Source organism: Podarcis melisellensis, assembly GCF_964234715.1.
Source record: "Podarcis melisellensis genome assembly, chromosome: 2".
Lineage (NCBI taxonomy): Eukaryota > Metazoa > Chordata > Lepidosauria > Squamata > Lacertidae > Podarcis > Podarcis melisellensis.
In genome coordinates this window covers 97,383,927-97,398,120 of record NC_138529.1, presented here as the reverse complement: position 1 = coordinate 97,398,120, position 14,194 = coordinate 97,383,927, and the positions used below count along the sequence as shown (strand labels likewise).

The following is a 14,194-nucleotide window of genomic DNA, read 5'->3' as shown; positions in this document are numbered from 1 at the left end:
TCATTCAAATAATAGTGACATGTATACCTATTATTATGTATGCTATTGAGCCACAGCTGCACACTTAAGCTGTAATCAAAACCAGACACCCTAGGAACAAGTTTAACTCACACAAGTTACTGATGTATTCTTGTTTAATTAAACCCAGTGTCTGAAAGATCTGAAGTGTGCCATTCTCAGTTTTCACTGCAATCTCTCAGAAAATTGAGGATTTGCAGAAATTCTAGTGTTCTCAGCACTTTGTGTCGCCTTCTTGGGGGGGGGGGGAACCCTCCCATTTTTTAAACTTCGCTGCCAGGAGATTAAAGGAAGATTAGTAGCAATTTGTAGTTGAAGATCAGAAGCAGGAGACCACTGCTGTGCGTTATGTGTCCTGCTGGTGGACTCCCCATAGGCATCTATGAGAACAGGATGCTCTGGACTAAATGGGAACACAACAGTAATGTCTTCCACTCCCTGGTGGTTACACCCAGTATTCATGCCATCCCTCTAAAATCTGAGGCCACGGGGGTGTTCAAAGCTCTCTGAATGCAACCAAGGAAAAACAAAAAGGGTTGTGTCTAACTAAATCGTTGCACGTCCAAAACAACTTCTGTGAGCAGTGCTCTGGCGATTCCCCCCAACCTTCTACAGCAGATTTGGGGGGCACTGCAAGTGATTCCTGGTGGGAGGAAGTCCCACCCAATAATTTGGTTGGTTGCAACTCCAAGTCAGCTTCACCCGTAGTGCGCTCTCTAGCTCTCTCTCTTCCATGGCTCCAGAGGCAAAATTAAGCCCCCAACTTTGAGGAAGAATCCTGTGAAAATCAGAAGCTGCCCCAAAGAACTAAGAGCAGCATCCGTCCAGTTACATCAGGCATAGGCAAACTCGGCCCTCAGGATGTTTTGAGACTACAATTCCCATCATCTCTGACCACTGGTCCTGTTAGCTAGGGATGATGGGAGTTGTAGTCTCAAAATATCTAGAGGGCTGAGTCTGCCTATGCCTGAGTTACACCGTCATCTGAGGGCCTTCATTGTGTGCCGCTCTGAGAGATCTGGAGGGTGGCAACCTGAGAACAGGCCTTTTCTGTAGTGGCTCCCCACTTATGGATGCTCTCCCCAGGGAGGCTCACCTGGTACCTTCATTGCATATCTTAAGGCACCAGGCAAAACCGTTTCTCTGTAATCAGGCAGTAACATTCTAGGGCAGGGGTCAGCAACCTTTTTCAGCTGTGGGCAGGTCCACCGTCCCTCAGACCATGTGGTGGGCCAGACTATATTGGGGGGGGGGGGATAAACGAATTCCTATGCCCCACAAATAAGCCAGACATGCATTTTAAATAAAAGCATACATTCTACTCATGTAAAAACACCAGGCGGGCCCCACAAATAACCCAGAGATGCATTTTAAATAAAAGGACACATTCTACTCATGTAAAAACACGCTTATTCCCAGACCATCCGCAGGCTGGATTTAGAAGGTGATTGGGCCGGACCTGGCCCCCGGGCCTTAGGTTGCCTACCCCTGTTCTAGGGCCTTTGAAATGTGTTTGTGGGAGGGGGGTTATTAGTTGATGTTTGCTTTATTAACTATTTTGTGTTCTCGTTTTGTATTCTTATATTGTGAACCACCCTGGGATCTTCGGATGAAAGGAAGTATACACATTTAATAAATAAAGTAATAAATAAATAATGGACAAGCCCATAGCTCACTCACACAACAAGCCCACTGCACAAATTCAGACATGTTCACCTCTGATTGTGTGAATGGCTCCCATATGAACAACAAACACAGTTCCCCCATGCTGGGAACAGGGGGGGGTCTGAAAGGTCCTGGAGAGCTTAGTACCTCAGGCAGGGCGGGGAGGTGTGTAAATTCAATCTTAAGAACATGTCCTGAGGAAGCAAATCTCTTTGAACACAGTGGGGCTCTGCCCTTGAGTAAACATGTTTAGGGCCAGACTGCAAAGCCTTTCAATTGAGAAGAGGCAAGAATCCCTATGAGTCGCAAAACACTACAAATTACGAAGAATATAGGGCCGAGGCATTCTAATAGGAACAGAGCCAGATATGGAACAACGGACAATAGGGGCGGCAGGTTCAGAGAGCCTGCTGAAGGGAGTTAGCTGATCAATGCTAAAATTAAAGAGGCGGGAAATGTTTTCGGTGGGAAGCAGGGATGAGAGTACAGAGGAGAACAGAAATCCTTATGCTCTCCCTCAGTCCTGCTGAGCTATGCAACAAGCTGGCCTTTGGAGATTACAGCTCATTCTCAGTTCCATTCCATTTGTTCAGTGATACTGAATAGGATTTAGGGGTATGAAGCCATAATGGCCAAGCTTGAGTGAGCTGCCTACACACAGACACACAGACACAGACACAGACACAGACACAGACACACACACACACACACTTCTTTACGAGGGTCAACTTTGGCATTTTGTTTTCCCTCAAGTCCACCCCCCCCCCCCCGGCAACCAAAAAGAGAGACATTTTCCAATTTAGGGCTTGTAAAAGTATTTCATCAGGGGCACAAAGCAGACTGTCTAAGCACCTCCTGGCAGCACCAGTTATCCTGAGCTCCGCTAATTACTAAGAAGTTCTTTAAAATGTTTTTGGAAGGCTCCCCCAACTCCAAGAATACATGTCATGTCTTAATCAAGAGAAACTGCTAACAGAGTGTAATCCACAGAAGTCCACACCATAAGAATAAAATGTTCTTTTTTTAAAGGCCTCTAAGACTCTGTTTCCACTGAAAAAGACAAAGCATGCCCCCCCCTGAAAAACACATAACTGTTCAGCAAGTGTCACTTGAAATGTTTATTTCAAAAACACACACACACAAAAACAACAACTGCAGAGCTGGAAGCAAAGAGTCGTGAATTAGGCCAGGGGGTTCCAAAACTGTGGTCTGTGGATATGTGTCTGTGGATTTGTGGTTGAAGATGGGAAGCAGCAAACTCAAGGCATCGACACTTCATATTGACTTGGTCTTTTTTATTGCTTCGTTTGCTTATTATATTTTATCTGAAGCTACTACAATTTGATTTCAAAGTGCAACACAATTAAATTCAACACTGAAGAAAAAAATGAAGCCATAAAAATACAATTAAATCATATTGCATTTAGTGCAACATATTACGTTTGCTAAAACAGGCAGAAAAGAAAAATCATTAAGTGGTCTGCCAAGACCCTCGTAAATTTTCGAGTGGTCTATGGGGGCAAAAATTTGGGGATCACTGATTTAGACTGAGCATTTAATGATATGCTTTGTTGTTGACTGCTCTGTTCATTTCAATGAGTACTTCTATTTTATGTGTTCATATAAACAAACAAAAACGTCAACCCAAACTATCCAGTGGTTTACCAGCAATGTATTTAGGTCAGCAGATAATCAACAGTTATATTTTTAAGGCAAAAATACATTAAGTGCTTTCTATATTTCATGCTTATCCTGACCTCCCCTCAAGGCATAGGCAAACTCGGCCCTTCAGATGTTTTGGGATCATCCCTAGCTAACAGGATCAGTGGTCAGGGATGATGGGAGTTGTAGCCCCTAAATATCTGCAGGGCCGAGTTTGCCTATGCCTGCTATACACAGTCCTCTGCTTGCAACCATTTTATCTTCGCAACATCCCTGTAAGGTAGGGCGCGGTTGAGAGAAAAGAACTTTCTCACCCAATATCTCATTTAAATATTTGTACACTGCTTTTCCATAGGTCTAAATTCAACATCAGTTATATTCCAGGTAGATCCACTGAAATTAGTGTACTTGTTTATTTCAGTCAGCCTACTCTGAATAAGTGGGGGTGGGGGGATAATGACATAACCAGAAAGCAGAGATATGGATTCTATAGTCCTGATCTGCAGGGTCACAACCACCCCTTGCCCTGACTCTTGGCTGTTTTCAAAACAGTTTAAATGGGTCACCCAGTGAGTTTCTCAGCTGAGTAAGGATTTGAACCCAAGTCTCCTTAGTGTTAACACATTCACTACACTAAAAAAACACACCACTTTAATCTGCAAAGAGCTTTTAAACAGTCCATAAACACCTTTCATGCACTCACACCAATTCTGAAGAGATTACAGTATATAGTTGGAAAAAGACTTAATGCATATAGTGAGACATCTCATATATCTATCGTTTTCTGACTTCAACAGAATAGGGATATTTCGTCTGTTTTAAGCTGACCGCTGAGCAACGCTCAGGAATGTAACATTTATTACCTGCATTCAATTAACACGGAGATGTAATGTCTCTGGACACATGTATGAGTGTATATACACACACTTCTCACACAAACATCAGCAGCTACAGGGATCACATCATTTCATCCATATGGCTTTAAATTTCCACAAGGGATCAATTTTTTCAACATTGCCACAATCTGATATCTCCAACAGAGATTAGGTAGGAGCCAATTTAATTGAGGTGGGAGATTTGCAAGGAACAGGTAGAAAGGAGAAGCAATTTGGGCTGATGGCCTCAGTTTTCTTTCCTCCTGTTCTGGATGACAATTTAGGAGGGAAATAAGAGCATGGACAACCTGAAAATTATCAAGCATATAGGAAGAATAAGCCTTGCTGAAGAATCAACGTGGCCTCAGCAATGGTTAAGTCTTGTCTCACTAATCTTGCAGTGCTTGGATGTGTCAACAAGTATGTGGAAACGATGATCCAGAAGACTTTACCTGAACTTTCAAAAAGATTTGCCTGAGCAAATAAAAAAAAAGAGGTCAAGTCCTCTTACGAATCACTAACAGGTTAACGCACAGGAAACAGGCGGTAGGAATAAATGATCAGTTCTCTTAACAGAGGGAAGAAAGACATGGGGTTCTCCAAGCAACTGTATTGGGACCAGTGCTTGTTAACTTATCCATAAATGATATGGAGTTTGGGGTGAGTCAAGTTTGCCAATGAAACACAATTATTCAGGATGATAAAAGAAGAAGGAATTGCAACAGGCTCCAAAACTGGAGAAATGGGCATTAAAATGGCAAATGCAGTCCAATGCCCGTATACAGCAATGCACATTGTTTCTAAGGACACATATATACACTGATGGGATCTGAGCTTATGGCAACTGACCAGGAAAAATATATCGGAGTCATGGTAGAAAACCTCAACCCAGTGAATGGAAGCTGTGAAAAAAGTTCTCATGGTAAAGATCATTTGGAAAGGATCTAATATAAATCTTCCAGCACCTAAATGCCTCGAATATATTCATCTATGGTACAACCACAGTTTGAATACAGCACTGCATGTACCAGTAGTTCCGGTCTCCACCTCTCAAAACAGGATGCTGTAGAGCTGGAAAAAGGCAACCATTATTCTGGTAGGGCTGGAGCAACTCCTTTCTGAGGAAAAGTGTTCAGGGACTTTTAGTTTGGAGGGGCAGATGAACGGGGGTTGGGGAGAAGTACGAACAAAATAATGCATGTGTGGAGAAAGTGGACAGTTTTCCTCCCTCTCCCAATAATACTAACAAGAACATGGATAGAAGGTTTTTTTTTCCCCTCCTCCTAAAGTTAAAACCTGGAGTCATTCAGCAAAAGTGAATGGTGGGAGATTCAGGAAGCAGTTCTTTCGCAAGGCACCTGAGTTAAAACGTACGGAATTTGCTACCATGAGCCAACTTCAAAAAGCAGAAAAGACAAATTCATGGAGGATAAAGCCCTCAATGGCTACTAGTCATGGTGGCATCAGAGGCATGCCACACCTGACCTGAATACCTGTTGCTGAGGAACAGCAACAGGAGACAAATTCTGCCCTCAGCTCCTGCTTGCGACTCCTGGCTGACCGCTATGAGGAATGAGAATACAGGACTGGAAGGCTGGGGCTCGCCTTATGTTTTAATCCTATGTGCACATAATCAGAAGTGTTGTTGTGAGGCCCATGAGGTGCAACCAGACTAACAACGGACCAGCTTCCAAATCTTTTCCACTGAGTCTCTCTCTTCCCTTCCTCCATTTTGGGGAAGAAGTTAAACTCTCACAGCAATTCTATCAACCCTAAGTGAGCAAGAGAAAGGGAAAGGGTTTTATGGCTTTAATTTTTTTTAAAAGTGTGTGTGTGTGTGTGTCTGGGGGGGGGGGCCTACCAGGCCTGTAATTCCCATTTTGACGTTCTCCACACTTTGCACCTGGCATCTGTTGGCAGCAAGCGTTCGGTTTCCTATACTCTTGCAGACATATTTTTTTTAACCGCGGATAATGTTCTCAAGTAAATCACACTTCAGACGTTTTATATCTTTTGTTGCCTATCTGAGCTTCAAAGCCAGGCACCAAGAAATTGTGGGCAGGCAAAAGGGGGTGGGGAGCCTCAGATTGCATGCTAGGTTTAAGATCTTCCACTACCTTGCAACACACACACACACACACACACACAAGCTGTGGCCTCTCCTCCCCAACCACACACAATGATTCTCGGTTTTTCAAAACCACATGGGAGTTTGAGTGCAAAGCAAATTACACAGAGAGCAGTTAAGAGTTCAAATAAATAATCTTATATAACCACTGTCACACACCGCACTGAAAGGACACAGTTCAGTCTCATGTGCAGAGTTCCAGTTCCCTGTAGGCTCTTTTAAACAAAATACATTTCCCTGCACATGCTAGTGCCAGAGGTTATTGAATTATATTCCACGCCCCACAAGGCAAATCAATATGTATAATATGCACACACACACACAATCCTTAAACTCTCTAGGAGGTCTTGGCAACACCACAACAACCAAGCAAGTTCATAAGATATGATACTAACACTGAAACCGTTTGCTACTATTTACAAAACATAAAAACGTCCAAGTTAATTCTGTAGCTGTCACGAGCCTGCCGTGAGACTATTTGTTTAAAGTATTACTAGCAGCCTTTCAGGGATGGGGATGTTTTCTTGTATACATTTTAACTGCATTTATAGGAAATTTTATAGTGCTGATACACATCTCAAGCTGTTGCTATCTGCCCTGAGCTGAAGGGCAGGGTGGGTTAGAAATTCAGTAAATAAACAAAGCCAGTCTTCCATTCACAAAGCGTGGACTTTCAGACAGTGAAACGTTGTGCTTGTTTACTCAGAAGTAATTCCCATCAAGTTTAATGCTGCCTGCTCCCTAGTAGTAGATGTGCTTAGGACTGCACAGGAGGGTTTAGGCTCTTAAGAACAGCCCTCCTTGAAAAGTTAAAAAGCATGGCCAAAAAAAGAAAGGGTGGGAGAAGATGCCTCTCTCCCAATTGTGCCAGGAGATTTTAAAGAAACCTACAGCTTTGATTCTACATCCAAACATTGTCCCAAAGACCTAAACACACACACACCCGACTTACACAAGGAGTGAAAGCACTGAAGATGGGGAACTCTGGCCTGGTTGCTTAAAAGTTTTCCTGTATTTTGAAGCAGGGGTGGGGGCAGAAAGGAGATCAGGATCTACAGGTCCCTAGATCTACAGGTCCAACTGTAGAGTTGGAAGGGATCCAAAGGATCATTCCTGCAAGGCAGGAATATGCAGTCGTCTCCCATATAGTCATACCTCGGGTTACAAACGCTTCGGGTTGTGCAATTTCGGGTTGCGCACCACGCTGAACCTGGAAGTACCAGAACGGGTTACTTCCGGGTTTCGGCGCTTGCACATGCGCAGAAGCGATAAATCGTGCTTTGCGCATGAGTGGCGAATCGCAATCCGTGCATGCGCAGACGCAGCGCTGCGGGTTGTGAACATTGTGGGTTGTGAACACTGCGGGTTGCGAACATGTTTCTCGCACAGATCACGTTCACAAACCGAGCGTCCACTGTACAGGGATTGAATCAAACCTGCAACCATGGCATTATCTGCCCCACACTCTAATCAGCAGAGATCTGCAAGGGTTCCAGACTCATAAGTGTTGAGCAACAGCACACAGCAAAATGACTTTTTCCGCACCTAAAATTAGGTTGCTAAAAACAAGAAAGCAAAGCAGGAATGGACCACTGTGTAGAAGGAACATGCAATAAGCTCAGTTCTGGTACCAGTACTGGAAACTACCGTATTTTTTGCTCTATAAGACTCACTTTTTCCCTCCTAAAAAGTAAGGGGAAATGTGTGTGCGTCTTATGGAGCGAATGCAGGCTGCACAGCTATCCCAGAAGCCAGAACAGCAAGAGGGATTGCTGCTTTCACTGCGCAGCGATCCCTCTTGCTGTTCTGGCTTCTGAGATTCAGATTTTTTTTTCTTGTTTTCTTCCTCCAAAAACTAGGTGCGTCTTGTGGTCTGATGCGTCTTATAGAGCGAAAAATACGGTAGTTCCTAGGCTCTAAAGTATGCTCAGGAGGCCTCTTGCAAGTGTGAACAGTGACAAGGATATGTTGTGATCTGCCACAACAAGAGGGGAAATAAAGCTCTAACGGAAATCTATTTGGGAGAAGGTAATGTCATGGCAAAATCCATCTCAGGGATGCGATACCCCTGGCTAGCTTTTAAAACAACTGAAATTGTTCAACTTGAGTTGGAAACAAAACAGACGAAAGATACTTTTCCCTTCTTCTTCTGTTCCTAACTTCTCCTCGAGAGAAGTGACAGTGCATATTTATCTTCTCTCGGCCGAGGTGCTGATGAAAATTCATAGAAAAGAGAGAATTCAAACATATTGACTGATTTTCTAGGGTAGCCATTGTAGTGCCTCCTCCTCACCCCCTTGTTGCTATGTACTCTGGGCTCCCATTCATCCCCGTTCAGTGTGCCAAAGATCAGGAAAGAGGTATAGTCCAAAACGTCTGAAGAGCACCATGTTGGATACCCCAGTTTAGTGTTTCACAGGCAATTCAGTTTTAATCTTAGTCTTTTAGTCTTAGAAATCACAACACTTCATAATTCAATTTTTTTAAAAAAGCTCTTGTTACCTGATCTCATGGCACTACTTTCTAAAATGGCCAAGACCCAAAATTTACTAATTTCTAGTGAAGATTTCTAGCAACAAAACTAGCATTAGTACAGCCATATAGCAATAGTTTTAGAATAAACCACATACAACTATTCTAAGGAAGCAATTTTCCTTTTTTTAAGACTAAGGATTTTCATAGGTTTAGAGTTCACTTTTGTCAAAACGTATGGAATTGACTCTAGAGAGTTATTTGAATGCTTCGTGCATTCAACAAAGAGCACTCTAGCCCACAAAAGCATAAACTTCAATCAGTAAGTTGGTCTTCTCTTCAAGATGCTACAGGACTCTTGACCGGTATTGCTACAACAGCTTGCACAGATATCCAGAAGAGTAAACAGAAGAGTTATAAATTGCTCTTGATACTTAGTATGGCAGCTACAGTACGGTCCCTAACTGTGACCCATATAGGAGTTATTATGAACATGGTATGAATACTTGAAGAAACAAAATCTAAGGAGATTCACCCTTCATGTGGTAAAATAATTATCACCACTGTAAAGCTTAATCAAATGAACATTCAATATTCAACATCGGTGGTGATATCATCACCAGTGCTGCAATTACTGTTAAAATGAAGCTGGCATATATGAAAAGCAAGAGAAGTGTCATCGAGATGTCCTCTTATGGTAGCATATGAGCTGCCCTAAACCGAACAGCTTCTTAACTCTGTGCGTGCATGGACAGAGAAAGAAAACAGTGCAGGTTTCCAGATGTGAAATCCTTCCAAAAAAACAAGTATGGCGGATTATAGGAATTAGGGTAAAGTAATGATCAGCTAGTAATCACATTTGTGCTTCACACACTCAAAAGATCAACAACTTGCAACTCTGCAGCAGCAAATTTTAAACATATGATATACTCCAGAGTTTCACACGTCTGTAAAGCACGGTTGTAAATAACTTAAGATAGCGATATAATTATGGTGGCGGTAAATAAATTGTACTCCAGAGGCTGACAGCTAAATTATAATGACATCAATCTGAATTAAACATTCACACTGACACAGCACTAAGCAGACCACAATTGAATGTTTATCTTCCCTATCTCAGAGGGAGAATTTAGCCTACATTACAACCTATGAAACGCAAAATTCTAGTCAAGGCTTTGAATTGAAAATAGGGGTGTTAATACCTCAGCTACCACTCTCTTTTCTGATACAGACAGAACCTATTAGCATTTTCAGGTCTCTTTCAGCATAAAACCCCTAATGGCACAATATTGCCCATCTTTAATTCCAGTCCTCCATATGTACAATGGCAGACGCTTTGTAATATTTGGGTACACGATACATATACACAGATGTTTAGACTGCTGCACAATGTGGTGGCCAATAAAATGAACTTATCCAAATTCTCATCCAGAGACTACCTATATGTTTCATTCCAGATTTAAGCATATCCTATTCCATAATTTAAACATACCCTATTTTGACATTTCTCGTACAATGTGTGTTAAACTACTCTAACATATTTAAGTAGAGTACCATACTTGACTTGTGTCTACTTTTAACTCATGTTGCTCTTTGCTAAAAAAAAAAACCCTTTAACCTGCAACACGCAGCAGCGACTGGAACATGGGAAGAATGAGTTTTCCTGATACCATCTTAAAAACAGCAACAGTAATAATTTACATCTAAGAAACCAATATAGCTATACGTTTTATGAATAACACCTATATACAGGTAACCTTTTGCTACACTCCCACTTTCTGACTGGATAAAGTGTGACGCTATTATTAGGTTTCAAACCACAGGTTGTAATCTTAAAACACATTTAGTTTCACGTAAAACTCCCTTTGCTGGAGTCAAAGGGAAATAATCCCAAATGTGAAGATTTATCAGGATCTGAACGCAAGTGCTATTGAAAATCACAAAGTCAGGCACCAACCACAGGCTAGTTTATCCATATTTTAATACCTTAACCTCAAATTGGCCACCTGGGTCCCAATTCTGAAGAAAACACGATTCAATCACTTAATAACTAATAAGAGAGTCTTGTGAAACTGTTCTAACAGATAACAAGGGCCTAGTGTGCAGCAACCAGGGGCGATTGGCCTACATCTGCTAACCATTTTGACTTCTTTTTTTTTTCCTCCAAAAGTTCATCATGTTAAGTTTTCCCCACTTTGGGGTGCAGCTATTAATTCCTTAGAAACACAAGGAAGTGGGTCGAACAAGTAGTAAGATTATTCTTTGTCCTGAAGAGGCAAACAGCAACCTTTTATTCACAGCCCCTCCAACTTTCACCACTGAATTAGAGGTGAAACATGAGATATGTAATCTCACACAGAGCTGGAAGAAAGGGGGGGGGAGAGAGAGTTTTCAAGAACTAGTTCTAAATGTCTGTAGGAAAGCACAGGCAATTTTTAAATTAAAAACCCCACGTATCTCAAATATTGAGATTATACACATACACCGAACACCAATACACCACAGCAGCTGTTTACGTAGTGATGCTACACACCGTCATAGTTCTTGAGGATCTGTTTTACTCTTATAACACCCTTGGCAAGCCTTAACTACCTGATCTCATGCATAATAAAGACTCAGTAAAATCCTATCAATGTTTACTTGAAAGGGCCTTATTTCCTACCGTGTGTGTGTGTGTGTGTGTGTGTGTGTGTGTATGTGTGTGTGTTTAAGAATGAAACTTTAGAGTCCCAATTCTTTAGGTCTTCAAAGTCCTACATAGGTGTTTGAATCATCTAAGAAGGGGACTATTAAATCAAACTCTTTTATATTCCATGGCAAGATTAAATGCTTCACAAGTCAGTAAAAGTTCTTTTTTTTTAAGAGTTCTGAAAATCTTCAGCCTGTCATCCACTTTTATGTTCAGCTCCACTACTGATCTGATTCTTAAGGGCTAACACCCGTGCCACACTACAGACATTTCTAAGCCTAAATGAAACTGAGTCTTATAGGAACTTCTACACAGTAAACACAACCCTTCTTCCCCACACCTTTGCAACACACAGTGAGAACGCTGCCAACATCTTCAGTGACAACAATATTTTTAAAAACTGCTAGTTTGCAGGCTGGTGTCCCAAAAAGTTGATCTGGTTAAGAAGGACCTGGAGGTCCCACAGCCTGGGTGGCAAAGTTTTACACACAAAAACACAACCCCCCCAAAAAAAAACCCTTTAAATGATCAGAATTTGAAGCTTTCCCTTTAAAAGGCCGAACATCTCATTCTGCAGAACATCCCTAACTACAAGGGGAATGAGCAGCCTCTATTCCCACCGGGATCTTTCCACAAGGATATGAGAACTCTCTACCCCCAAAGGGATCTCCCAGGAGTTAGTTGCTCGGCAACCGGTTACAATTAGATCTCTCAATAAAGGGAAGACGGAATATTACATTAATCACAGACTGCAGTGAAGAAAAGGGTTAGGAACTGGCCTTCAGCGAAGACTTTGAAGGAGGTTGGGAGGTCTGACTGGGAAAGAAATAAAAAGCACAAGAAAGCTTCAGAACTTTTGACTTCGGAGGCGGGAGACTTACAAGTAGACTGCCCAGGTAGGCAGCACCTCGGGAACCTCTTCCAACCCCCGGTTGCTGCAGTCCACACGATCACCGCTACACGTGCAGTTCACGTCGCAGGCCTGCCGCTCCGAGCAGCAGCCGAACCCCACCAACGTTTGGGAAAGGATGAAGAAGGTCCAAAAGGCATCTGAAAAGAGCAGGGACCCCCACTTTCCCCATCCCGGCAGCGCCATTTTGTATCCTGGATGGAGGGGGGGTTAGGAATAAGAGGCCAGAAGCGCAGAGTTGGTGGTATCCCACCAACTAAAAAATAATAATAATAAAGTACTAAAGACAGAAAGGAAAAGTCAAGAAAGTGCCAACAACTCGTCACTCTCGTTCAGCCCAGATCTCTTTTGCACCAAGTCTCTAGGCCTCCAGCGACATTTACTAGTCAGACCATGGCAGCTCCAAGTGAGGCTGCAGCTGCAGCTGCAACTCCTGAAGTTTCTCCGGGGGCCGGTCTGGAGTTCACTCGTCGGGGGGCCAGCAGCCCAGAACCGGCTCATCCAGAGAGCTGGATTTTAGTGCCACTAAGAGAGAGGGAGAGGAAGCGAGGCAGGATGGAGCCTCCCGAGCTCTTGGCACCAGCGCCAAACTTTAAAAGTCTTCCTCTTCCTTCTCAGCGATCGCCACTCGCGCAATAAATAAGGGTCCGGATCCTGCTGCTGGAAAAGGCGCGCGGGGAGGGAATAACAGAGTCCTGCGCCCCGTCCCACAGGCGGGCGCCTTGTTGCTGCTGCTGCTGTTGCAAAGAAAGAGGCTCGGCGTCCCCCAGAAAAGTCCCTCCGCCTCCTTCTCCTTTCCCCCCGCTGCAGATTCCGCCTCGCCTCCGCTTCCCGGGAAGTGTCTCAGCGCTGCAAGGGGCGAGCCGGCGAGGAGGGCTGCATCGCCTGCTGCTCGAGCGGGGCCAATTCCTTGCTCTCCCCTCTTCCTTCTCCCGGGGATCAGACACCTTTTCCCAGGAACCGGGATGGATGGGTGGGAGGGAAGCGGTGCTTTATCTCCACCTCCGCAACTTTCTCCGCTTGGGCTTTTTCCCTGGCCGCCCCCCTCCTCTTCCTCCTCCCCCCTCCCGACACCTCCCACTCCCGCCTACCCTGAGCCAGCAGCCCTTAGCGCCCACACGGAGCGCTGCCAGCCGCGATCCTCTCGGGGCGCCCCCGCAGCCTGCCAGCCACCATCTCTCCCTCTCTTTCTCGCCTTCCCTTCCACTTTCCAGCGCCCCCTCCCCGCAAGCGTCGCTTCCCCGACTCAAACCCACGTTGGGCACATTGCAACACGTTCCATCCCCCCCTCCTCCTCTTCCAAGCCGCCCGCCTCTCGCTCCGCATTGGCTGCCTAGCGTTCCACGGCGCGCCCGCCCGCTTCCCGATTGGACAGGAGGCCCTCCCCTCTCCGCCCCACCACCCGCGCGCCGCCTTTCGGATACACAACGTTCCATTGAGGTTGGCAGGCCGTCAATCAGAAGAGAGCAGGTCCCGCCTCCCTTTCCCACCCAAGGTGTGAAAGCGGGAGGCTCCCGCTTCGGCAGCAGCCGCTCGCCTCTTAAAGGGGAAGAGCGCGCGAGAGAGAGCTGGGAAGAGTCGCTCCTTTTCTCCGCGCTTTCGCCTGCTGCTGCTGCTGCCCGAGGATCTCCCTTCCTGGCCCTTCAGTGGGAAGAGCCGGGCTGCTAGTAGGAGGACCGCGCCCCCCCCCCGGCCCCACACTTCTAAGGCACGCCAAAAGCTTGTGGGGCAGCGATGCTAAGAGCTCAGCAAAGGCTGTGGCGCGGTGCGCGCTC

At 44.6% G+C, this 14,194-nt stretch overlaps 1 protein-coding gene across 1 annotated transcript in view; it reads right to left on the bottom strand.

Moving 5' to 3' along the window:
• The window catches only part of LRIG1 (leucine rich repeats and immunoglobulin like domains 1), a 139,261-nt gene extending 125,607 nt beyond the window's left edge, over window positions 1-13,654 (bottom strand). Inside the window, exon 1 of the mRNA XM_081901451.1 lies at window positions 12,391-13,654. Coding sequence (XP_081757577.1) covers window positions 12,391-12,605 — 215 coding nt within the window. The 5' untranslated portion in view covers window positions 12,606-13,654. The remainder of the gene's footprint in view (window positions 1-12,390) is intronic.
• Window positions 13,655-14,194: the final 540 nt, after the last annotated feature.